We start from the raw sequence: 27797 nt of genomic DNA on the forward strand, positions 1-27797 counted from the left end.
GGCGCATTTTTCTGGAGACGACATTTGAAAAAGCGGGGTTAGTAATGAGGAGCTCTGCATGTGAGGACTAGAGGAGAACAAGTCCATCTGGCCTTTTCTAGAAGAAGACGACGCTTGTGCAACGTAATACTCATTATACCAGGAGCACAATACCATCACTGACAACTTCCTGCGATGTCAACACCTAAAGACGGAGAAGAAGCAGCCAAACATACGGTAACGAGCTCTTCTTCTCTCCGCGTTTAAAGGACCAGCGGGTCCGTTAGCAGAGCTCAAACATATGTTATGTGTTAGGGCTTTCATTGGTGCTTCACGTTAATCACATGGGAACCAGACTCGTTGTGCTTTCACTGCTTTATAACGAGCGCCTCGCACGCACACGGGGAGGAGCGGCCCCTCGTCTCCGCCATATTGCGCCGCCATGTTTGTACGGTGGCCCTCGATGGACAAACTTGTGACGGGCTGCAAACAGGGCCTCTCGCGTCTGTGCGTGGAGGTGTCTGCACTAAAACACACGAGAATGACAGAAGTAACGAGTGGTGTCTGGTGCAGGATGGACATGTTGTGTTGGGAGACGTTTGAGAAGACAAATGTTGACAAATGTTGACTTTATTTTAAGGGGTTTTCTTTTTTTGGTTGCAGTTCGCAGCCTCACCGCTAGATGGCACCAAACGCTAAAACTGCCCAGTTTATAGGTTCACTGTTGACCCTGTTTCTAAAGTGAGTTACAGCCTAAATGACCAGACGTGTTGACCTGCTGGGACAGGTGTGTCACCTGGCTCGCGCTAGCACCCTCACCCCCCCGGTCTGCAGCAGCACCCTGGTGTGATGTCAGCTGCTCGCGTGCATCACACCCAGCCCGAGACGGGGTGGGTGTGATGCACGCACGGCGTCTGCAGCATAATTAAAACATGGCGGAGTCGGAGGAGTTTAGACTGAAACGGTTGAAGGTAAGACATGCAAACGCACATGTGTCACATGTGTAGCAAACGCGCTGCACCGGTCAGCTGGTCTCTGCTCGGTTGCACATTGTTTGGTGTTTTGGTGGAGATGCGCACATTGAACCTCACAGCCTGCTGGGGTTCCGCAGTGATGCACACCGCCAACCCGAGATGCGTCTGTAGGAGACTGCCTGTGTGATGATGGGGAAACCTATATATGACACAGAATAGGAAGTGGTTTTTTTAAATGCACCCCAAGAGCATGGGTTGATCCAGATGTGCAGCTGTGAGGAGGAGGAGGGCTGCTGTGAATCATACAAAGTGACATCTGATTGAGTTTAAGTGTTGGCATGCAAGTCACTTAAATGTTACGTTTAACTCAAACTGCAGGATTTATTAAGATGTGTTACTGGATAACTTGGCATGTCTCTGTGGGACGCCTCCTCCACACCGGACAGCATTAGGCCTGCAGCATTTGTGGTGGAAATTACACAATTTATACTCCTAATACTATTTATCAGTGTCCCGAGATGAGTCTCAATGAGCGTTGAAATACTGATCAAATGACAAATGAATGTCTTTGAGGTGTTTTATTTCTTGCAAGGAGGTTTACAGGATGTTTACAGGGTCACAGGGAGCCTGTAAAGTAATGCACTGAAGAAAAAGGCTGCACACCCCTGGTATATGTGGGAAAACCCACAGAGACGGGGCGACCAGGGTTATAATTCAGTGTCTGCAGGCTCAGTTCTGAGTTAGTATCTCCTGATGAGGAATGGGTTGGGGAGGGGGCATGAAGATCAAAGGGGGGGGCATAACACCTTCACACAGTGTAACTTAATCATACAGAGAGATAAGGTTCCTGGCCTTTTGAGTAAAACCTTCACACCATATACTTCAAACATACACCAATATTACATTACACATTATAATCCATAATGGTGAGCCACTGAGTACATCAAGGTTCGTATAGCCAGTTCCCTTACATGTGGACACGAAGAGGTTATATTCAGTGAGATATTCATGTTTACAGTAGCTCACCACTCAAATACACCGGCTACTGACAGAAGATGTGGGTGGTTTTTGTGTTTCTATGTAAAGGTGATGGCTTGAGTTTTTGAATTGTTACTGGAGGCTGTCTATGTGTAGTATTTGCAAGTCATGTCTCCAGTGGATTAACACACACCTGCAATGTGTGCAGTGGTAACTAGTAGGATCAATATATATTATTCTGTGGCAAGCATTTTGACATGTGATAACCAGGGCAGCCCAGATGTTATTAACAACATTGAATGTGGCTGCATTCCATTGAGGAGACCCACCTGCAGAGCCCTGGTATTGTGCATGTTGGGTCTTTAACATGGCTTTTAATATCAAAATCTAATGTTTCATTAAGTTAAAAAGAAATAATAGCTGGGATAAGAAAAAAAAAAAAGAAAGGAAACGGATCATCATGGTGTATAATTTGGTATCTGGGACCAGCTTCTAAAGGTTTAGGGGTCAGTTACTATGGGTAGAAATATATAGAGAACTGTGAATACAACTCTTAATCAATTGATCATGGTAAAACAGTAAACAAAAAAAGTACAATTAAAGCAAAACAAAATTTGTATATAAACACTACAACCATAGCATTAAAACACATACGACACTGTATAAAATCAGACAGAATAATAAGCAACCAATTAAAATATATATAAAACACTTCACATAAGCCAGAAATGTATAAAAATAAATAAACAGAAACCGATGACAAGGTGTCTTTATTCCTCAAATGAATCTGATTAAATAACTTGTTTTGTAAGTAGTATCTATAGTTGGGGTAACAGTTTCTCAACAATGAGCATTGTGTTCCCTTTTACACTTTGAGGTTTATAGCAGTTGTTAGGTTTGAACATGAGGAATTGAAGACTAAAGTGCATCATTCCTTGATTGCTAAACTTGAAATCCCAAACTTTATTTCCCCCCTCCAGCACGAGGAGCGCCTGTCCAGAGTGTTTGACGAAGTGATGGGGCTTGGAGACTTTGCTGACTCCTCCATAGGCTCTGCCAGCTCTTCCCGAAGTGGAGGCCAGGACGAGGCAAAGGGAGTCGACGAAACTTCAGGGCGAGATGAACAACAACCGGTAGAAGAAGAGGATAGCAACGGCAGCAGTAAAGAAGAAAAGATGGATGAAGGGACGGGAGAGTCATCCTGTCCTCGCAGTTCCTCCCCTTCCACTGTCCGACCCTCCATGTTTACCTTGGGAACTAGCAAAAGAGGAGGAGGAGGAGGAGGAGGAGGAGGAGGAAGTAGTGGAGGGGCAGCATGTGACGATGCACTAGATGGCCTTCCTTCGTTTGGGCCAGAAGAAGAGGAAGAAGAAGAAGAAGAGGATGAAGAAGATGAAGACTGGCACTTAGCCTTGCCTAATGCGGGTAAGGCAAAACGAAAAGCAGTCCAAACAGGAGTCGGAAGCAACACAGCTCCAGGCCAACCCTTTGCTCTTCAGCCCAGAGAGGAGGAAGAGGATGTGGAGGAGGAGCAAGAGAGGGAAGGGAGCACAGAGTCTGCTAACACCTCCCACTCCTCAAAGGACCACACGCCTGATAACAGCCGAGGTAAAGAAAGTTGCATGCACATGAGAACAGTTATAGAGGACAAGAGTGATCACCAATGCCATATTTAACACATCAAGTTCAGTTCGTTTGTCACAGAGAGTGCTAGTCAGCCTGTTGTATTATGTCCTCTGTGGCTCTGGAGGCAGCTTCCTGCAGTCTGAGAGACGGTATCATTGTGATGGCACCAGGTTTATTAGAGCTTTCAAAGAAATGGGCATGGTAGTGTGTAACAAAAGACACAATTGAGTTGCATTATGGGAAATGCAGGGTCCAGTATTTTGAGGGGGCTTGATCATATTTGAGACTCGTGCTGCGTTCTATTTACCTCGTAAATTGGAATTAGAAGTTTGGAAAGACGTCAAACCCAAGTTGACTGCGTTGCAGTTCTACAAGCTCAAAAACTCAGTGGGGTTCGCTATTATTATCAATATCAGTTCATAACAACACGTTAAGGTGGTATTTTGCGCATACAAACACTGTAGCAACATGTTCACAGATAGGCATTGGACAGTAATATATGTACAGTATGCCTGATTAAGGGGACAGAAGTGCTAATAAACGGCATATTACTATAGCTTTTTAACTGTTGATGCACGGAGCAGCCATCTTGGATTTTGAGGTCTGGCTTGGTGGGGTTCCTTTGACTTTCCGAGTCAGAAATTGGAGTTCAGGCTGCGTTCCAGTTTGAAATTTCCACCTGGGTACTTGGTTCACCTTCCCAGTTTCAATGGAATGCAGCAAAGGTCTCTGCTTCAATGTTGACCTTCTTTTTATTTTTTATTATTTTTAAATATGTCTCTTTTAGGTGTTTCCTCTTTATCAAAGTGCAACGTAAATGGCTGCAGTGGCCTTTTAAGTGACTGTGGCTCGTCATCTCATGTAGTTTGTGCTCTGTGGTGGGACCATTGGCTCTGATTTAGGCTTAATTAGCAGCCAAAAGCAGATAGGGTATGTAGAGAGAGAGAGAGAGATGTACCAGGCCTCTCTCCTTCTTCAGAAGGAAATGACACCAGGCTGACAAACCCAATGCAAAGCTAAACTTAACAAAACAAGTTGCATGTTTTTAGTACACACTTTAAATTAGTATTGTAGTAGTATTTGTTTTAATTGAACGTTTTCTCTTCTACCCTTCTGTCAGATGGAGGCGTCCTGAACCAGACAGAGGAAACTGAAGATAGCCAGGAGGGAGAGGTAGGGATCTGGAACGATTGTCATGCATGCTTCATGACATTTAAAAATCTTTGAACCCTCAGCAGGTAACTATGAATACTCTTTATTAATCCAGAGGTCAGAGGCAGCTCCGATGGAGGACAGTAATCCCCCGTTGTCTACTGCAATCAATATTAAAGATGAGCCCATCGATGAGGGCTACGACAATGCTTTACTGCCTCAGAGCTCCATCAGACAGATCAAAGAGGAGCTGGAGAATCAGGAGGTGGGTGTGGCGAGAGAAAGTTATCAGTATGCATCTGCTGTATATGTTCAGTATGTGTAGATTTGTATTTTCCATATTTAATAATTGGAGAGAATTACACCAGAAAAAAAAATATATATTTGGATTGAAGCTGCTGACAGCTCATACTGTGAGCTAATTGTTACGAATTGTAGAATGTTTTCATGACTGTATTAACCACTTAAATAAAATCAGATTTCTTGATGTGTGCTCATTTCAGGAGGAGCTGAGGATCAGCTCCGTCTACTCTGTCGGTGGAGGGAACGCCTTCACGTCGCCTACCGGTCAGTTCACTTATTTGTGCACTGTGACAAATTTTTCTTGCTTTGACATCAAAGTTGATAGTATGTAGTGGTCATCTTGTGTGCTGTTCATCATGTTTGTGAGTTGGATAAGAAAGAGAAATTAGCAGGAAATGAATGGGGGTTGTAGTCAAAGTCTGTGGCTTCAAAGCCTGGTGAACAGGAAATGCTGTGGGCAGTTTGGTAACTGCCGGAAAGAGCTATTGGGCTAGTTTGGCCACGCTTAAAGGACCATACCAGTGGTTTTATTTTAGCCAAATAACTACTGTCGGTTTCATCTTGTGTTAGTGCCACTCATTTCTCAAAACATGCGAAGCAAGCCATATTTTAGCTTTTGTAATAGTCAGCCATATTTTTTTATATCAACAAAATGAAATGTTAAGTAGTACACCCACCTTTTTTAAAATTCAGACCTTCCCCTGCCAAAACACACGTCCGCATTAAAACTCCCGGTATTTAGGAATTTTCTCGTAAAACGATCTTTTATCCTGGTGCTAAAATCTTCCTGTGTATTTGGATCGTTAGCAGGACAGATATCCTGCTTGGATACTGTCCACCTGAATGAATCTCTTCAGAGAGCTCTGAAGTCAGGAGGACTTGTCACACATGTAGGTTCATCCACTGCATTGTTAATTTTGTAAACAAAAGCTACATCTTAATATCTCCATGAAGTTAAAACCGGTCAAAATTCTCTCTGTAAATAATTTATTTTTATATTATTGTAAAAACATCTCATTCAGACAACTACATTTATTCAAATTTCTCGCCAAAAACTAAATTTTTCATCATAACCTTCAAACACATTAGGATAATATGCAAAATAACCTTTGCCCATTAGAAATCTTTACTAGATAGAGCTTGAACACATCATGATGTAACTCAATGCAACCTCCGTTAGCAAAAGCTATTTGCTGGCCAGTGTTTTTTATAGCTGCAGCTTGTTCGAAGAACTGCAAAAAATATCTAATTTCTTCTGCTTTACCAGTCTTTACCCTTTTGTCCACTCAAGTTCCAGCAGCAGTCCCAGCTCCCCCTACGACGGCCATTTTTATCCCAGGTAGAGGTGCTGTCTTACAAGCCATGGCACCCTTCCCTCTCAGACCCACAGCTCCAATCCCAAGTTCCCTACCAGCTCTGGCACCAGCACCCCTACGCCCACCTCCGCCCTCCGTTCCCGGGAGCGTTCGCTGCAGTGGATGCTCTAAGGTACTGGTGTAACTTAGTCCTGTGTAGCAAGAGCCCTCTACATAGATGTGCTTTTTATTTGAGAGAAAAAGCTGTTATTTATGTCAAAAATTAACATCAATCATGTTCTATGCATTTTAATTAACATATATATATATATATATATATATATATATATACGTATATTGAAATATGCACTATATTGATTAGACCTGTTAATCACATGAGTAGCAGATATTATAACTCTTAATGTGTCGGGGCTTTTTAGCAGGGCTTTCGGGTTTCATTTCTTGTCCGTTTAGTGTTTCATGGTTTTGTATATGGTCCTAGGTTCTGCTGAAAGGCCAAACAGCGTTCCAAAGAAAAGGTTCGACGCAGCTCTTCTGCTCCACGGTCTGTCTGACCGGCCACCTGCCTGCAGCCAACAAGAACCGATCCTGTTTCCAGTGCAACAGGTACATCTGTAATTCCACTTGACATCAGTGTGAATTTAAAACAAGCTTTCATATAGCTGACATAACCTGACTCTTGTATTTAACTCTTGTGTGTGTGTGTCTCTCTGCAGGGAGATCCTTCAGCCCAGGGACATGATCACGATTCCGGGAGACGACAACACCTACATCAACTTCTGTGGCCAGTTCTGTCTGTCCGTCTTTAGACACAAGAAGAAAACGTCTGACAAGATTCCTGAAAGAAGACTAGAGAAGAAACCCGAGAAGCCGCCTGAGAAACCAGTGGAGCGACCGCCAGACAAACCCGTCTGCAGTGTCTGCCGAGTCTCTAATAGGGTAAGGGACACAAAAAGCTACATTATACAGTAAAGGCAGATTTTGGTCAAGATGCCTGATAAGCCAAGTCAGCAGTAATTATCAATGATCTCTGCGTCTTTACTTTAAGGTCTAATTCTCTTTCTTTTCCTTGTTTGACTGTTTTCATCTCTACAGCAGATTGAGCATGAGGTCACCCATCAAGGTCGTCTGCACAGACTCTGCAGTGATGCTTGCTTTGTAACATGGCGCAAGATGCGGCACTTAGCCATGAACTGCTGTGAAGGCTGCGGACTTTACTGTAGCAGCAGCTCAGGCTCCTGTCAGACGCTCACAATCGAAAGAACTCAGCTCAACTTCTGTGGTCCCACCTGTATTAGCACCTACAAACAGGTATGCGTTTGTGTAAAAGATCATTTTTTTTATCATCTTGTTTGGTTCCTTCTTAAAATGAAGATTAATGGCAGGATCATGTATGATGAAGATTAAGCCCAGTGGTTCTTAAACATTCTTTTCATTCCCCCTTTTGAAGGGAGAAAGATTAAATAACACAAAGGTCATAAACGTTCCTCTCTGCTTTCGTCCAGTAATTTCGTACGCGCAATTCCAAAAGCTGAACTTTCACTTAAGAGGTTATCAAACCCCTTTTTTAACTGACAAGCTTGGGTTGTAATCTTCATAATGTGTGCGGTCTCATACTGACAGCTGCCAGAGTTTTTCAGAGATAAATACACATTGGTCTCTCATCCTCTCCCAGCGCTTTCACTGTGAGCCCATGAGCAAAATAGCCATCGTCAGAGGGCTGTACCAATTGTCATTTTTTACATTCAAAACTTTGATTGAGATTTTCAAATTAAACTTAAAAGCTTGGCATAATATCTTACGATGGTATCACCCTAAAAGAACAGGCTAATACTATTGTTTTTCCTTTTCGTCCCTGTAAAAAATTATTATGGAAAAATCTGTCTGAACGAACACCATTGCTATTGTAAAAGCCGATATGTCAACTGTTCTGGCGTCAAAACATCACTTCCACATCACATTTTCATGCGCGCCCCCACATGTCATCCCTCACACACTTTGAGAACCGCTGACTGAGGCCATCATAAGAATGTTTTCGTATTCGTGGTTCCAAATGGGAACGGATGTGGCACACGAGGTAGAGTGCTCGTCCTGCAACCACAAGGTTGGTGGTTCGAACCCCTCTACAGTCAACATGCCGCGGTTTCCTTGAGCGAGACACCTAACCCCAAAGTTGCTCCCCGGGTGCTTCTTAGCAGCCCACTGCTCCTCCGGGATGGGTTAAATGCAGAGAATTGTAATTTCCCCATTGTGGGACTAATAAAGGCTTAATTAATTAATTAAAATGGCAATAGGATGTGAGTTTTATTACCCACCAACCAAATAACATCAGAAATCCCACACAGCACTCATTCGTATTAGTTGTTGCACGTATTGTATTCGTATCAGTTCGCTGCACTTATCCTATTCGTAGTAGTTTGTAGCACTTATTGTATTCGTATTAGTCTGTTGCAATTATTGTTTTCGTAGTAATTTGCCTCTGCACTATACTTTTGCTCTGGTTTATGCTTTAAGATGATTGTTTAAGAAAGGAGATGCACTTATGACTTCTGGTGACTAGTAGTTCTCTTGAATACCTATGTTGAATACACTTCCTGTAAGTCGCTTTGGATAAAAGCGTCTGCTAAATGACTGTAATGTAATGTAATGTTTGAATACTACTTGTGGTTTTTTTTTGCATAGAACTGCAGAAAGACTGTTGAATGTGCCTACTGTCACAAAATGGCAATAGTGTCTTTCACCATCATGGAACGAGACCAAAGGGGCAAAGTCCAGCTGTACTGTTCATCTGCTTGTGTAGAACAAAGTCGACCTCCAAGACACATCCTCACTGGTAAGGACACTCACTCTCTCACACACACACACACACACACACACACACACACACACACACACACACACACACACACACACACACACACACACGTTCATAGTTGAGTTGGTATATGCGGTCTTAAATGCAGAACTTGGAAGACACTTCAGATCATCTCAGTGACCACAACTGTCTCCTTACTGGTTTATGATAAATTTACTAATAGCAAGGATTAATTGAATTCAAAACATTACAGGGGCTACCTTATTTTATATATATTGTATGTATTTTACATTGCACCTTGTTCTTATCTTAGACTTTATATTCCCACTCCCATTATTTGCACTCTTTCTAATTTATATTGCGGCTGCTGCACAACAATTCTCCTCAAGATAAATTAAGTTTTATCTTACCTTACTTTTTAAACACTGCAGCCAGTATCACAACCAGGCATTGGGAAAAGCATTATTCATTATGAATTAATACACACAGTGCATGCTCACATAGCAGTAGTCTGGTCCGTTGATTTAAACCCTTTTTCCCCTAGGTACTGCATTCCCCTGCTGCCTGTGCAAGGTGTCCGCTGTTCCTCAGTATCATCTGGCCATGGTGGATGGCACCATTCGTAACTTCTGCTCCTATGACTGTGTTACCATATACAGGGTAAAGACACCAAAACAACTTTTTTATATCCAACAAACGTTATTGATGGGGCACCTGTTCGTCTAAGCCTTGTCGTCTTTTAGATTTGACATTGCTGTTATTTTTCTTACATCGTCCTCGCAGAAGTCCGGGGCCAATTCTCAGCCGGACCTCATCAATGGAACCTCCGTTCTCAGGGACCCCTCCCTCAGAGATGCCCCCAGACAAGGGCCCTCTGCCGGAGCCAGCTCAGTCCCTCCCATCCCTCAGGACCACCCATCTTCAGTCCCCTACCAGGGCCACCATCCCAGTCATACCTCAGTGCCCCCATTGGTGCCTCCCTTCCCAGCCATGTCCTCCCCCTCTGTCCCAGGGCCAGCTCAGGCCAGAGCACCTGCTGGTCAGCCCCTGAAGCCAGCAGAGGGCGGGCCCAGTGACCCCTCGAAGCTGACCTGCCATCAGTGCAGCAAACAGTTCAACATTAAGCCGCTGCTATTCAGTCACCAAGTAAGTACCACAGCTCACATGGTGACTGTTAAGTATATACGGATACTAAACCCTAATCCTAATCCATGACTGTAACTCTCATCAAATAACCATGATGATGATATCAATGCTCATTGTTTTCTTTCAGGGTCATATTTCTATGTTCTGCAGTAAGACGTGCTGTGAGCAGTATAAAACCCAGAAGAACATCCTGATTATGTGTGAGTTCTGTAAACAGGAGAAAGTGCTCTTTGACACCATCAGCTACAACCAACAGGACCTGCTCTTCTGTGGTGAAAGTGAGTAAATATGGCTTTGCTTCTTTAGCCTCTCCTTTTACATTTTTATTCCTGTGGAATTATAGCCTTGAAGGGATAGTTTGGATTTTTTAAAGTGTGGTTGTATGAGGTACATCTCCAAAGACGGTGTATTACCTACAGTAACTGTCGGTTGGCACTCCCCCAGTTTGAAGAATCAGAGAGGAATTCCAGCATGACAGCTAAACAATTTACTTCTGGGGGCAGGAAGCAGCAAAACATATTTTAGGCAGAGAAAAAAAATCAATATCATTTGAAAGTTTGCGCTATATTTAAAATATTTACACCACATTTTCGCATGTCCCACAAGGAACTGAAGCTACTATAGCTACTATGCTCTCTTCAAAGGAACAGGGCTCCATTGACAAAAACTGTAATTTTATCTCGCTGAACACGGGAGCTGCTGGTCTATCGCTGACTCGATCAGTTACTTTGTTTTTTTGGGTGACTTTGGTGATTCCTTATTTACCCATTAAAAAACTAAAGTCACTTAAAGACACAAACTAAAAAGGTGCACTTGGTAGTTAAACAGATATCCACCAGGTGTGTTTTGCAGCTACCACTCCTGTATTGTGTGATTGAACGAGAACAATGGCTAACCCCCGTCTAGACACCAACCGCCTGTAAGGTGTCGTAAAACACACTTCATTCAAACTCAAAAACAAGCGGCGATGGATGCAGGCGATCGGCTCAAGTACCTCATGCAGCCCACTTCAAAAGAAATCTGCTTATTTGATTATAATATATGTCTTAATAACACATTTTTTCAGTGTCATTCGACTTGTGGGCTGAAATGTGTTTTTAGTATTCTAATTTAAATATTGTGTTGCCCATCCTTCCTCTGTTTCAGGCTGTAAGCAACTTTTCAAACATGACCTGACATCTCGTAACAAGGAGCATCCTTGGCGTCCCTGCACCTACTGCGCCGGGATCAGCCAGAAGATGCTGCACAGCCACTACGGAGGCAGGATGGAGGAGTTCTGTAGACCCCACTGCATGTCCCAGTACACTGTGCTCTACTATGGGGTAAGGAGACAGGTGTCCCATTACACTGTACATTGTTAGCCATTGAACCAAGGGGATTTCCGAAACTGAGTGTTCAAAATGGTTATTCTTTCTCCATCTTCTCTCTCCCTTTTTTCTTCCCTCTTGCTCCTCCTCTCTTGTCCAGATGGGTCGATGTGATGGTTGTAGGAAACAGAGCTACATGACCGAGAAGCTGCAGTGTTTGGGTTCAGTCCGTAATTTCTGCAACCTGCCCTGTCTGCTGCAGTACTGCTACCTGCATTTTGAGACGAGCCACCACAGCAGCAGTAACGGTACTGGAATGGCCCCACAAAAACCATTTGGTAAATTGTGTTACTGCATCAGTGTTCTACAGTATGATGTTTAGTTGCAGTCTACATGGTGTACATGTTCATACTTAGGTACGTCAATCCGTCTGGTCCATAGTCTTGAAAGCGATATCTCAGGAAGGGAATTTCTTCAAATTTTGCACAAGTGGTCAAAGGTCATTGTGACCTCACAGAACACGTGCTTTTGACCCTGACTCAAGAATTCATATACTAGTTATGACAATTTCAGACACATGTCTATTATGATAAAATGATGAAGTGATGACATTTTGGACAAACATGGATGTAAACTGCAACATAACTGGTTGGCTGAGGCATAGCTGATTGTTTTTTTTCACAACCACAGTGGCATTATGTAAACAGAGTGGCATTTAAAATTCTGAAAATGAATGAAAACTTCGTAGTTATGATCAGGATTGAAGTTGGTTTAAAGTTGAAAATATTAATATATCATTTTACAGCAGCTTAGGACACGGATATTGTTGTCCTCTAAGGACATCAGTGAGGCACAAGGGTTAAAACATGCACTATTTATTTGGAGAAGTTAACAAGCTCAGCTAATCTGTGTCATTGGGACTGTGTGGGTGTGGTTTGATCATTTTGTTTGTCAGCAACCAAAAAACCCACCAACTGCCATTCGATTGTGATATAAATCTTGCTAAAGCCTGATAAATTCACAGAAGTACACATGATCAGCTTTTTATAATCAACCTCCGCCCACTTCAAATAAGTAGCTGCCCTATATTTGGTTGTGCTGGCATGCTATGTATATTTTTTCAACAAAGCAAGGGTGGGGAAAACTCGATGCAGTGGAGTGCAGGAAGCATTTAATGCGGAAGGTGTGACATTGTGTCTATCAGCTGACAATGAAACAGCATGTTGGCAAAGACACTATAGAAGTTTTGGATTTATATTCAGCAATGTAAAAAATGTTTTCATTAGTCTAAATTATTTGCACTGCTGTTGGTACAGGTGAAGTTTAGTTTACATGCACAGAACTTTGTCTCAGGTCTGCATGAGTGGCATGTGCCATTTTTTTTTTTTTGGGCCATATTCAAATGGAGTGAAATCGAGAGACGATGAGCACAAAGCTGTTCTAACCTTATTACGTTTCTCTCCTCGTCCAGCTCCAACGCAGCCCCACCACTCCTCAAAGATGAACCCTGTCATAGCTGATGTCGTGTCACTGGCCAACGGCTCTGCCTCTCAGCCCAGTGTGTCAGCAGATACTGCTCTTACTGGTTAGTTATATCAGTCAGTTGTTTGTGGAATTGCACATTTAAGACATGCATTACTCACAGTTCTATTTTTATTCCTCTTTTGTAGGAGCACTTCCGACCTCCAACGTTGACGGCAAGAACCTAGACCATGTAAGTGCTCTGTGTGTGTATGTGTGTATATATTTATGTGTGTGTGTGTGTGTGTGTGTGTGTGTGTGTGTGTGTGTGTGTGTGTGTGTGTGTGTGTGTGTGTGTGTGTGTGTGTGTGTGTGTGTGTGTTTTTCAGGTTAGACTTAATGTACAACTGAAGGTCTTGACTCAAAAATGTTAAAACTACTGACAAGAAAAGTACTTAAAAATTAGTTTCTAATTATTCTAATAGGATTGTTGAACTGTTCAGAAATAAGACACAATCCCATGCAGCATATTTATGATTAAGAGCCAGATCAGATCTGCTTATTTGTTTATTTTATGTCCATTTCCAGGCCAGTACTCAGACGGATGCCATGCGAGTGCCTATGCCCCGTCGACGTCAAATGAAGAATAAGTCAGTTCTATGTCGGCCCTTCACCATGGACCAAGAGAGCATGTGCCAACTGCCCACCCCCTTCGATGATTTAGCAGGTAACTACAAGAAAAACACACACAAGTCTGGGTAGTTCAGCTGTGTTTCACCTCGTTCAGACGGGACACAGAACGGCTGCACAGACAGATTTAGGTGCGCAACATTCAAATGACGCGTGTGCGATCCAGCAGTTTGCACTAATGTGTCCAAATACCAGGTGAACATATCGTCTACTGACTGATCATTGGTCATGCAAACATTTGAAACATCAAGCATTCACTATTTTAAATTGTTCTTAGGATGATGTTGATGCTTTCATACAATTTTCTACCTTTTCCTCATGACCGTTCACATTATATCTTCCATCTCCTCACACTCTGATGGTGCTGACTCTTCAGTCTTGCTTGGTGTTTCTTCCAAACATCTGCTTGTGTTTCATTGATCAAACCAAACAACTAGTGGTTTTGGAGGGTTAGGTTTCGCTACAGGGCAGTTGCCCTGTTTTTATATTATTCCTATAACACATTATTAGAATCAAGAAGTTACATCGCCAAAGCAAAAGAAAAACGTTTTACTTAGCGCTTCATGTTGCGCTAGATTGAGCTTTTATTCTCACAGTCACCACAACAATGACTGTGATATACTGGGCTAAAATTGACCTTCTATTAAGTATAAAATATCTGGTCATGAAAATTTTTTAATTAAATGGTTCTAGAGGAAAATGGTCAAGACTAACGGTACTACATTTTGTTGAAAACTAGATCTTTTTTTCAATTTCAATCCAGAATAATTTGTGTCAGTCAGTGCTGATACACACAGCAAAACATTTGTAATATTATTAATAATAATAATAATAATGTAATGGCTAGTTTTGATAGCACTGTTAAAGTACTTTATTTTCCTTTAGGCCATGGCCGGTGTGCCTTTTTGTAGAGTGTTTGTCACAACCTCTTCACGACATCTAATATATTTTCATTCATTTTTTTTTGGTCATTCAATTATTCGTTGTTCACAACTAGCTGTTTCAATAATTGCACCAGCTCTGCTAGATAGCTCCTCTCAACCTGACCAGCCAACTGCGGAAGCATCCACATCCCCAGCGACGTCACCAAAACCTCAGGGAGAAACTCAGCCGCGTAACGGCGTGCCAGCGCGCCTGACCGGACGCCATTTCCTCGCCACGAGGGAGACCGACTCCGACTGCAAGGTCTGCTCACGTCACAAGAGGAAGAAAGTGGAGGAAGAAGAAGAAGAGCAGCAGCAGAAGAAGCTGAAGACGGAAGAGGACGAGGAGCCAGTTAGGAAAACAGAAGAAAACAGAAGAAGAGCAAAGGGAGTAAACCCGCTTAGTGCAAAGGACGGGGAGAGCAAAGAGGAGGAGCTCTCAGAAACGAAGCATTGTGAGCAGAAGAGTGGGACAATGAGGAGGCAGACGTCGTATTACTGTAAGACGTGTTCAGGAGAGCCCAGCCTCTGTCCTGTGCCCTGTTTTGAACTCTACCACACCAGACTGATCTACAAAACAGCTCCTGAACCGGAAACACAAGGTGAGCCTTCTGAATAACACAACACCATTAACACCGTTTTTAAATTGTATCGTTTGTACCACAGTCGTATCCACCGTTAAAGGATTCTTCTTTTGTATGCAGTGCATGTAAACTGAGATAACGGTCACTAAATTTAAAGGACAGCTCTGATTTTATTTTTTTTGGAAGTGGGCTTGTATGAGGTACTTAAACATGGTCAGTTTATCAACTTTAGTAGATTGCGGTCGGCACACCCACAGTTTAGAGAAACAGGCACTGGAGCAAAGCAAAGAACTGCTGTCGCTAGGGGCAGTATTTCAGACACCTAAAAAAAACAATACGTTTAAGTTTACACGATATTTAGAATACTTTCAACGCTATACCTTGCCATCAGACAGCCCTTTGCGACAGAACAGAAGCTGTTCTAACCATCAATGCTCTCTTTAAAGCGAAAAGACTTTCTGACGGAAAGGTAAAGAAGTGAAAATATGTTGAATATAGCCTACAATATAACTGATGAATTCTTTAGATGCCTAAAATACATTCTACTGCTGCCATCTACTGTAGATGCATACCAACATGTACTTTGGATAATAACCTCATGCAACCCACTTCCAGTCCAAAAACGGTCCCTTTTTAGTACTGTTAAAATCATTGTAACAACAACAATGCACTGGCATGATCTGTTGATATTTATTAACTTTCTCCAAGTCAGTTCAGCTGACTTCTTAAGAGGGTCGAGTGTGTCACCCACGTTTTTCTCTCCACAGCCTCCTGACCTGCTGACGTGAGAAGCCGTCTCCTACCTTGACACCGGAAAGAGAACAAACAGATTTAAACTACAGGATTAACCGGCTGTGTTCACAGCTACACTACTTTAGTGACCTTGAACTTTTGTGGTCGTCTTGTTTTAGTTTAAACCAATACCTTATTGACAGTAAAACCAGAATACCCTATTGTTTTCAGCAGTCACATGAATGTGTGTATGCAAACTGATGGTGCAGTGAAATGATGCACCTAAAGTTTTTTTTTTTTCTTTTTTTTTTTTCTTTTTTTTAAAATATAAATCGCAGTATTTATACACAACAGGTGTTCAAGGCTGTCTTTCTGTATCGTCTTCCTACAGAGGGTATTTTTGTGTGAAGGTATTGTAAGTGGTCTGTAACTGATGGACTGACAGTCTAGACAAGTTTGAGATACTTCCTTAAGTGCTTCACTGACCTACAACACGGTACTGTAACAAGCAAGTGAAAATACCTCATTTATCAATCCGTGTCATCGAACATGAACATGTCATTAAAACTGATCCTGATCATGGTACATTTGTCAAGTGTCCTACAACGTGTGAATCTGATGTTTTGTTCACTTCACTTGATTTGTGTATGTTATATGTAAATGGTTCCATGCTGTCGCTTTATTTCTGGTGCATTCTTATACACACACACGCATACAAGTATGTTTTTTTACCACCACCGCATCCCTCGATGTGATGTCACCTTACATTACAGTCATGCACTGTTTCACTAGCAGTAATGAAGCCTGTCACATAGTATGTAGCCCGGTCCTTACGTTTATTGAGGTCACTTGTGCCTACCTGCCTGCCCAGATGCAGCTCATGGGGGGGGGGACATGTCACTGTACAGATTTATCAGGAGAGGGATACCACATTGTTTAGTTAACCAACTTCTGATATGTTTTTGAATAAAGCTCGTTAGCCTTTGCCATTTACAACAGGGCAAAATGTGCCCAACGTGAAAATGCCGGTTCATGGAGCTGTATCCAGGCAACTGTGCTGCTAAATGAAGATGTGTCTTCTACTTTGAACGAAACACTCGCAAGTACTGAATCAGTATTAAATAATTATTTGTATTATTGTAAGTTCTTGTAAATCTGGCTCATTTTATTTGACAGAATCTTCACTGTAAATAAACTAAGTAACTTCTGTGTAGATGGGGCAGCATTCTAAATTAAACTCTCTCTTTAAGGATCGATTAGCTGGAATTAAAGATGCCGGTTAAAGTTGGTCTGTACTTCAGATTTTCCCTCAGAGGGTCATTCAGACCTAATGGATGATCTTAGGTGGAGGTCATTTAGTTTGGGGTTCAGGCCCGCTGCCATGTTGACCTGTGGAGGAGTTCATAGTGTAACAATCACCACCCATAACTTAAGATGCAGGGATACATGAGGCTAAAATCCACAATCACTTGAAATTTTTGAAGTGTGTGAGTGAAGAATAAGGTATTCATTCCGATGTTCGTTTACCTTATTTGTACCGTTAAGCTACATTTTAATGTTTATTATGGATGTGTGACGTATGTGTCAAAGTGAAATCCCATGCTGTACCTCACTACTGATGGAGTCATGTGAGCCAAAGCTGAGATTTCAATTCATCTGGTTTTTTTTTACTTCTTTTACAACCTACTGTCTGTTGTAGGTGTTTGTAGCTTCTCCACTGTTACTGTATATTTTTATTAGTTCCTCATTTTTATGGAAACACTGACATCGGATTGCGAAATCATGTTGCATTGCTGCCTTTTTGTGTTTTTAAAAGAACAGTGTGGATGGTTTCGTTAAACTCAAATCATTTGGTCAATAAATTGAATTTGTATATACAATTTTCTTTGTGTCTTTGTTTTTGTTTGTTATATTTATCTGGTTTCACCTGCCAAAAGACCAAAGTTCCTAATAACTGTGAACTTTAAAATGATTAGTTGGCGCCCACCCGTGTGAAGCTTAGACACAACAGTCTAAACCAAACTATCAAGGAGCCATTATTCAGTAAATCTCTCACCTATGAAATCATTTGTCCCAGTGTTACTTTTGTAACACTGGGACAAATGCTGCAGCCATTTTAAGAGGTTTTCTCTAGTAATATTGTCTGAATCGTAGATATAAACTCTACAAGACCAAAAGTTAGACGACTAAACAGAACTCTCCAAGCAGACGCCGACTCTGCAGAGGAATGAGGAAACCGACGAAGCGTAATTTTTACAACTTCGGTGCCTAAAATTTTAAACAAATTTAATTAATTGGTTAAATTATTATAGATAAAAATAGAAGCAAAGATGTATTAGAGAGGGGGAAATGATTCCACATATCTTAAGCACTGTGTCACTGGTCATATGACCACCAGAATAGATGTGCTTTACACAGACTGAGGTGCTTTACTCTCACATGAAGGTGTTTCCAGTGACTAAAGGCTCTGCTGCCTGCCTCAGTGCACGAAAGTGACCAACATACTGCAATCAGACAGTATGAGGGCAGGTAAATATGTTAGCGGGAGCCCTTATGACAATTAAATGATGATAAAATCAGTTTGATAAATTGTGATCTACTGTGACTTCAAAAACATCTGGAATTCATTGACATGTCAACAGATCTTCAGGATGTAATAGTAGTTTCACTTTTCAAGTCTAAGGTCATGTGTTCCCCAAATGAAAGATGCCTTGAAAAGTGAAACTGTTGATGGGTTTGAATTCACATTCTTTAACATTGATCCAGTTATTAGTGGAGCCATTAACTGTTCCACTGCTGATCGGTGACATTACATGTCATCAGCAGATACATTGATTTCAGTCTCCTTTAAGGTTCTGTGTGAAACATTTTACTGCATTCATTCATTTGGAGTCATTGGAGATCGAGGTTATCAGTATTCTCTGCCATCGTCTCATATTCATCGTGAATTTTCAGGTTTATCAAAATAACTGTTAATGCTTGGTGATGATGATACAAATTAGGTGTCCATCATTTTGCCTATCTGTAATATCAATGTGTTTATGCATGTATTTTGAATATTTTTTATGAAAATAAAAAAAGTTTTCTTGCCCTCAAATGTAAAAGTTTGATTTGGACACTGATCAAGAGAATGTCATTTCTGCATTCTAGAAAAATTCAGCTCTGTGACTGAATAAAGTAGTCTAATATATATCATTGTAATAAAAGCAGTATGTATTGGAGTTGTCATCAATTCATTTTCTTCTTATATCAAGTTCATGTCTCTTTCACTTGGAATCTTTGGAGCAATACGATGTTTGGGCCTAATCTGTCAATGTTTTTGTTTCTTTGCCTACTTTTCTCCCTGGCCCTTCTCTCTCTTTCTCCCTTCTTCATGATCTCTCCTCTCATTTCCTCCCTCCCTCCCTCCTCCAGCTCTGACTCTGCCCTCAGTTAGCTCCTCTGCAGGAGAGGAGAAGGTGAAAGTGTTGATGGTGCCAGTCCCAGTACCGATCTTCATTCCAGTGCCTATGAACATGTACTCCCAGCACACACCTGTTCCTATGGCCATGCCCGTTCCTGTACGTCCCACTACATCAGTAATCCTATGAATTCAAAAGGATCTGCTTTGTGTTGAGTATTTGCTGCAGCAAATCCAATGTTAACTTGTTTCTCCTGCTTTCTACAGGTCCCAGTACCCATCATAGTACCACCACAGAGGAAGGACATGAAAGACACAGCAGTACAGTCAGAGCCGGAGGCTGTGGAGGAAGAAAAACAGAAAGATGGGCCTGTTACCAGAGCAGGTGAGAGCGTTTTTTTTCTTCTGTTTTTTATGCACTTGTGTCGTATAATATTTAAGATATGTTAGCTACATTAATCAAGTTATCAAATATTAAAAGCTTAACTACGCAAACTTCATCTCATCTATTCTTCTCATCTATTCTTGTCTGTTTTTGTGTGTCGGCTGCAGACCAGAGCAGTTCTTTTAATGGAGACGTGAAGTCCAAGGTGGTCGGTCCCATAATCCGTGAAGATGAGGAAACTGAAAAGGCCGTACAAGCCAACCTGCCACATACTGTAAGTGCAGAGAGCAGCACAGAGTCAACTGATCCCCAACTTAATACCCAGACAGAGGGGACCACGACGGCAAGCGACCCACCATCCACCAGTGCTGAGCCTCAAAATCCCTCCTCTCCAATGATGGACTTGGAGGCTGACATCCCGAATGGTGAGATATCATATTACTACACAAGCCTTGACAAGGCTAGTGAGAAGAACAGGTGGGAAACATTGTTATTGTTGTAATAGTCATTCTTGCCACAAGAGGCTGCTGAAGTGCACAACAACTGCATTACCTTAAAAGGACTAAAAACATTCTGTTTTAATTTATATAAATGCTAACACACAATATATGTGCCTTGTGTTTGGAGTACATGGAGACATTATAACTCACCTGGAAGAAAATTTGAATGCTCTTTAGTCCTGTGTAGAACATGGGGTAGTGGTGCACTTCAGCCTCTTGTAGCCAAAATGAGTGTTACAACAATAACAATGTTTCCCACCTGTTTCAAAAAAATCACCACAACAACAAAAAATAGTAATTTCTTAATTTACTTTCTATAAAATTTGTTTCCACATGACAAAACTTTTCAGTTGAAAGGAGAGAAATCAGTTTGATCAGACTAAGAAAATGAATTACCAGAATTTATAATTACACTTTCCTCTAAGGACTTCCATATATAACCTTAAATGCACCCGATAAGGAATCTTAAAAAAAAAAAAAAACCTGGATGACAAATATATTGCGCTACAACTTGTGTGTGTTTCTACAGAACCGTTGGATCAGAAGTCACCTGCTCCACAGAGAGGTGTGAAGAGACCCAGAGAAGGTTACACGAGCCGGAAACGGGTATGACTTCACCGATAGTTCAGCAGTATTTCATTCATTCATTCATTTTATCAGCCTCTGATTTCAAACCTTTCATTCTACGCACTTAAGTCTGTAGGCAGACGGGTTGTCGTGCACACTGCTCTGTGATTCTCTAGCTACGAGAAACTGTTTTAACAAGAGAACCTGCCTGTACTTGGATGTTAGCGCCTTCTTGAATAGTACGTATGTCTAAATAGAACCAAGACGTTTTTGAATACGCCCAACTTTAGCCTAATGTGCATTTTCTGGTCACAGTCAACTTTTCAGTCACCTCAACCATTTCCCAATCTACCCAGTGTTCATTTCCATTTCCATAAATCCAGGGTCGAAGACGAACTGTTACATTGAACCGCAGCCCGGTGGTGACTCCAGTAGCCTCCAAACTGAACCACCTGTACGGGGTTAAAGCCTGGAGGAGTTGGGTCCGACAGCAAAACAAACACCCTAGAGAATGTGAGCCTCGGTTCTCTTTATACTCCAGTTTGATCTCTTCCTCTGACCCACTGATTGGTTCTTCTGTGACCTACTTTATTCCATGCTAGTTGTGTTTTTTCGATCTCTACCCCTGCAGCCAATCTAGTGGATATTAAAGAAGACGTCCTTCAGTGTGACTCTGCTGAGCTGAGCTTTGCCCTGTCTCACTTCATCAGAGACGTGAGGCGGCCCAATGGAGAGGCCTACAGCCCAGACAGCATCTTCTACCTCTGTCTGGGGATACAGCAGGTACACACACACACACACACACACACACACACACACACACACACACACACACACACACACACACACACACACACACACACACACACACACACACACACACACTCACTGGTGTCACTGGTTTCCACCTTGATTCTTTTACTGTTTCTTATTGATTCATTATTTTCTGTCTCCCTCTCTTTGGGCAGTATCTGTTCATGAAGGGCCGCATAGAGAACATCTTTACCGACCAGCTGTACAGTCAGTTTGCGACCAAGATCAGCGGGATGCTGTCACTCTGGAAACCTAGACTACTACCTAGTGGTATGATCACTGATATAAACTCAGAATCCTTCAGATTTTCATTAATTCATTAATTTCCCTGCTCCGTCTCTCCTCCTCAAGGCGGTGCTGTCTCCTCCCGTGTGGTGGAGTCCTACCTGTGGGAGTGTAAGCAGCTGGGCGCCTACTCCCCCATAGTGTTGCTCAACACACTGCTCTTCTTCTGCACCAAAAACTTCAGCTTCACCACACTGGCGCAGCACCAAAGCCTCTCCTTTACCAACTTCACGCGACACTCCAAAACCTGCAACCGAGCCGGCAAGGTCCACTACCTCCGATACCACAGAAGCAGCCCTGCCACAGCACACACAGGTGGGGGTCTTTTTAAGTTAAAGTAGTAACGATAGTAGTTTGTCTTTGCTGCTGTGCTTTTGAGCAGTGGCTTACATTTTCACACTGACCATATGTACTTCAAAATATCAGGGAACAGTGACTTCACCTCTAGAACTATTAATATCAGCCTTAAATTGTTCTTATAAATCAGATTCCCACTATTTCTAGACATCAAAATCTGATTTATAAGTAGTCCAAAAAAGCATGATGTTTTGGTAATGTTTTTATTTTATTTTTTTAGAGCGATTCAGAAAAAGACAAGGAGAGGAAGAGGAGGACCTCGAGATGCTTGAAAATGTTGCTAACCCTCTACACTGTCCTGTCAGACTCTACGAGTTCTACCTCTCTAGATGGTGAGACACACACACACACACACACACACACCTATAGGCACACTAACAAATAAAGACGAAAGCCGATGTATAAAGCAACTGATCAAACCCTTCATCTGCTCTGTCCTCTTGCTCCCTAACAGCCCTGAGTCGGTGAAGACCAGAACTGACGTGTTTTTCCTGCAGCCTGAGCAGATTGTGCACACTACCAGGTCAGAGTCAGTCCTCTGATGTCAAAGACACCCACTGATCGATGTGTCACTTATTACCAGGGCTTCCTATTCACCATATGGGCCCAAAATAAAATGGTGTTCGTTTTTTAAGGTCATTGACAGGAATCAAGATTTAATGGGAGTGAAAATATTACCTTCTGTGCTATTTGGAACATGCAACAGTAAAGCTTTATGTTGTTCTCAGTCGCTTTGGGAGACTTCTCGAATCAGCTGTAACATTTGCAAAACAGTAGGTGCATTTCTCGAAACAATCTATATAAATGGCTGCACACAAAAGTAAAACATTTATGTCAATGAACACTTCAGTTAGTGTCACCGTCTACTAACAACATAGTCAAAATGCTTAGCCAGAATATATCAGTGTCCAGTGTAAGAATTTTTTATGTTAAATATGGCCAAGGTTTTGATGACAATGATAGAAAAAAGGATGTATTTTTTCTGTATGGCATATTTCGACAGTATGAAGTTACACAGTAGTGTATGTTGGCGATGATTGCAAGAGATTGGACAGGATTCACATTCTGTCAACAAATTACAGCAGACCAGTTAAGGCATACTTTTACTGTTTTGTTGACGGAGCACCTCATTGCAGTACAGAAAAGAAAATTCTGAAACAGTTTTACAGCACTGCATAATACAAAGAAAAACAAAATGGAGACTCCTGCACTAATCCAGGACACATTAACATAAAAAGTTAAATAGAAATGTAGATAAGATATGCTTGACAGATTATGACAACAGGTTCAACTGTTTTGCATGTAATGACTCATGCAATGAACTAGTGCCTAGATGTTTTGAGGGGTGAAACTATTTAACAGAGAACCAGTCAATACATTTTTATTATCATAACATAAGCAATAGATAATGTAGGAAACGGCAGATAATTATATATAAGCACTTTGCAAAAGTTGTTCAAAAGAAAGCAGAACGGCTTTTATGATGTGCACAAGTGACAAGATGATGTGGAGAAATGTACCAATTCTTTTTTTTTTCTCTTTGTATCTCTGACCTCTACAGTTCCCACTGGTACACCGCTCAACCGTTGGAGGCCGCCACCCTACAGAGCATGCTCACACGCATCTTGGCCGTCAGAGAGGTTCACCAGCACCTGCAACACGGAGCAGCTCAGCATCAGCCCTCAGCCGCTGCCGACAATGACAGTTTACAGTGACACGGAGCTCTGCTTGTTCACACCCTGCTTATGGTCTTCTGTGCAGCGGAAAACCCCCTCTGATGGGAAACGGCTTAACAGTGAATGACAGCTGTACGTAAACCCCGTCAGTCATGCAGAGGGAGGCTGACGGGTCTTTGAAACGGGAAGACAGAAAGAAGACACAATCAAAGGACGACTTTGTCACAAGCGATCGTTGCATCTAGTTTACTCAGTGGCCATCCCCTCCCCCAAACACGCACAATGAGTTGACATCTAAAACTCTAAAATATAAAAAAGGAATTGTGTTACAGGAGTTTATTTCTCATCATGTCACACCAGAGTGATATTTATGCCTATCATTTATAATGTGGCAGCTTTGTTAACTATCAGTAATATCCATGCCAATCCTGTCAGATGATATCTTTATGTCAGAGACAGACTTCTGCAATAGAAGACAGGTGTGAGCATCAAACGTAGACGACGGCGAGAGTTTACATCCATCAGGCCCTGTCAGATGTGTTGATTGATGGGTTGGAAATGTTCTGTTTTTTCGTTTGCCCCTCTTTGCATCAGCACAGTATTTTAGGATTGCTTTTAAATTTCACCAAAATCTAAAACAATGGCATTTTGGGAACAAAAAAAATAACTACATAAAATGTAACCTCTGCATTTAACCCATTGTAAGCATTAGGAGCAGTGGGCTTCTGTTCGGTATCACGCTCAGAGACACTTTGTCATGCTGACAGGACGAGCCAACCTTGTGGATGAGTTAACCGGGAGCTCTACCTGCTGGTCCACAGACGTCAACTGGTGAGCAGGTTTTTATAGCTTGACAGTGTGACGAGTTCATCCATAGCTGCACAAAATTTGGTTTAAACAGGCCCTATTATGCTATTTTCCATGTGCATATTTTTATCTCAAGTTACAGTTACAACCTGTTTACATGCGTTAATGCTCATAATCCGCCTTGTTTTTCTCATCCTGGCTGTCCTGCAGCACCTCTTCTCACCCTCTCTCTGAAATGCTCTGTTGTAGCGCTTGCTCCTCCCTCCAGAAAGCAAAGTCTGCTCTGATTGGTCAGCTAGCCCGCTCTGTTGTGACTGGTCAACCTTTCACATTTCATGAAACTCTTCCTCCGGAGCTTCAGCTCCGTCTCTCTCTTTTGTTGTTTGAGGGCCAAACTAGCCGGAAGGAGTTTTACATCACTTCCGTAACATTATGACCTCATAAAGTTACGGAAGTGAAGGAGAGAATTCAATGGAGCCGTTTCAGGAGCTCAGGAGCTTCTGAGGGGGAGGGTAACTCCTTTTAGGCGTGGACTTCAGGTTTTACACTCTACGGACCTTTTACATGTAAAAAATATATATAACACTAAAGAAGAGGGAAAAAGTGTAAACGCATAATAGGGCTCAAGTGAAGCACTCCTCACAGACATCCAGTGTACTTTTGATAAATGGAACTTCAAATATGTAGTTTAAAACAAATGCTTTGACCAATATCAGATTGTTGTTAAACCAGTATACTGTATATCAGTGTAACCCTTGTACTGATAGAGGAGACTCACAGTGCCTCTCATCTTTTGTTGTTTTATTGTCATCTAGTTATCTGATTTTATGTTGTTCCCCTTTTTATATTCTTCAACCTGTGTGGCCTTATATACCTGCAAACAAATTTCCCTTCTCCCCGTTTTCCCTGCAAGACACACTCATATAGCTTCTTGAGGTAAAGTGGAGTAGCTCATAACTCACATCCACTTAATTGCAGTGCATATAATGTCCTATACTTTATAACATGGGTAGGCAACCTTAGGCACGGGTGCCACCATTGGCAGGCGGGAGCTAAACCAATGGCACGCTAGCAATACGTGTGCACGAGAGTGTTTTTTGGAAATGTTGAAGTGCTTTCCCATCAGCATGCCGCATATATGGATGGAATGAAATCACGGATCAGTTGAAGATTTAAATTTTGATGTGGTATTATAATTTTAACTTAATCATTATAGTAATTAAACACCAAAGTCAACTTTAATGTATATCATAAAGGTTGCCGACTTCTGCCCTTAACCTTGAAGCATAGCTTTATTTAAAGACCACGATTCTAGAATATAAAAAATGACGGCCGCACCACTATCATGACTGAGTGTTACAACTATTATGATAATAATTAAAGTGGGACCTCTGCTCCCTCTATGCTTTCCCTGTATGTATTCCTGTAACCTTCCTCTTTTTAACCGTGCCAATATCTTCACTCCTCTTTTTGTTTCTCCTCTTGCACTTGCCTTTGTTCCCTGATATGGAAAGTGGAATTGGGAGAATTTGGATGAGCAGCAGACAACTCAAAGTATCACAATACTTTTCTTAACCCTGACCCTCGACTCTTCCTGTCCTATAACTAATGGCGTTTGTAGTATTCTATGATTTTTGTTGGCCATGCATCCAATCAAAAACAAGTATTATTATGACAATGTGCCTAAGGTATTTACCACTGTGTCGGTAGTGGTCACTTTTGCTTCTGTTCATCCATTCAAGATCAAAGGTCTGTTGTAGATAAACGCTCAAATGGACCTCTGACTTTTAATGGATTCTAAATTTGTAAAGTTATAAATAATTTGGAAAACATGGTTGGCCCATCGGGTCGCTGCTCATCCACGTCACAGCACTTGTCAAAGAGATGTTAAATTTACAAAAACATGTATGGACTAATAACTTCCATTTGACATCAGTGACTCATTTCATATAAATCTGGATCATGATTTTTTTTTTTATAACAAATCTTAAAAACTCCTTTCATATGAATTCTCCCTGTTCATCCGACCAGCTGAGATTAAATGAAAATATTACCATTTATTCTTTTGTTTCATGGTAATAATGACTCCACTACCCACAATGCACCACGTGTTTCCCAATGGATCTATTTTGTTTGTTTCAGCTCTTATTATATTTCGTCATGGAGGCCAACGTGCCTTTCCTTTCGCCTCATGTTCATGTTTTATATCCGATCCGTGTTACAGTGTAAATCTGAAGTTGAGATGTCTGCTGACATTAAGCATGCAGCGTGTCGACTGGTGGTGATCATTTAGCATTACCCAAACAAAGAGCTGTGTAAATGCTGGTGAACTTCTTTAAATGACACACTGTGGTGCAGAGGAAATGCTGTATTGTCATCAAGTATTAAAAATCATTTTATTCCTTTCTTTCGTTGGTTGCAAGCCAAAGCATTTATGAATGCATGATTTAGAACTAAATGTGTCGCTGAGAGTGTAAATGAAGTTTGTGCATTTTTGAAACATTTGATTCTTAAAGTTTGTGTGTGATGACAGTCAATCACTCACTTTCTCACTGAGACCTTTGTTTTTTATTTTGGTTCAGTTTATGTCAGAATTATATTTAATAAGGGAATGAATCAGGTTTTAATGGATTCTCTTCTCTCTAACTCCTATGTTCTTGTGTTCTCCCAGTCTCACTAACAAGCACTAATAGGTAGCAGAATGTAATGGAAGTTTTTTTCAAAAGCTGTCCCTGTTGTGAGCAGAGACTCTAAGACGTTCCCTAAATATCAATTTGATATGTCAGATGATATTCTCACCATTTCCAACCACCAGCCAATAATTCCCACCGATTTGGACACATCTTTCTTCAAAGTATATATCAATGCATCACAAGGCCATAAACACAAATGTTAGGTCAATCAAAAAGCTTTAGAGTTGTATTTTGTGTACAGTCTAAGTGAGCTTGTGTGGTTTGATGAGTGTGAAAGGAGAGTTAATCCATTCATCTGAGGGTTGAGAGAAGGCTGACAAGGATGTTG

General features: G+C 41.6%; 1 protein-coding gene across 2 annotated transcripts; it reads left to right on the forward strand.

Annotated features, from left to right (window-relative positions):
• Positions 1-27193, forward strand: si:ch211-266o15.1 (zinc finger MYM-type protein 4). 2 transcript variants are annotated; one of them, XM_054613649.1, is made up of 29 exons: positions 1-216; positions 2912-3539; positions 4678-4730; positions 4825-4974; positions 5213-5276; positions 6304-6500; positions 6810-6934; positions 7045-7267; positions 7424-7639; positions 9011-9161; positions 9688-9803; positions 9927-10289; positions 10417-10567; positions 11436-11611; positions 11757-11934; positions 13068-13181; positions 13267-13310; positions 13646-13784; positions 19401-19546; positions 19654-19771; positions 19939-20196; positions 20801-20877; positions 21222-21351; positions 21470-21621; positions 21807-21921; positions 22003-22251; positions 22514-22625; positions 22748-22816; positions 23855-27193. In XM_054613649.1, the coding sequence occupies exons 1-29, from the start codon at positions 175-177 to the stop codon at positions 24006-24008; spliced, it is 4710 nt and encodes a 1569-aa protein (XP_054469624.1). In that variant the 5' UTR covers positions 1-174; the 3' UTR covers positions 24009-27193. The 2 variants fall into 2 exon arrangements, with proteins under 2 accessions (XP_054469624.1, XP_054469625.1); XM_054613650.1 differs by lacking the exon at positions 1-216 and adding an exon at positions 868-950.
• Positions 27194-27797: the final 604 nt, after the last annotated feature.

This window comes from Anoplopoma fimbria, chromosome 15, assembly GCF_027596085.1.
Source record: "Anoplopoma fimbria isolate UVic2021 breed Golden Eagle Sablefish chromosome 15, Afim_UVic_2022, whole genome shotgun sequence".
Taxonomy (NCBI): domain Eukaryota; kingdom Metazoa; phylum Chordata; class Actinopteri; order Perciformes; family Anoplopomatidae; genus Anoplopoma; species Anoplopoma fimbria.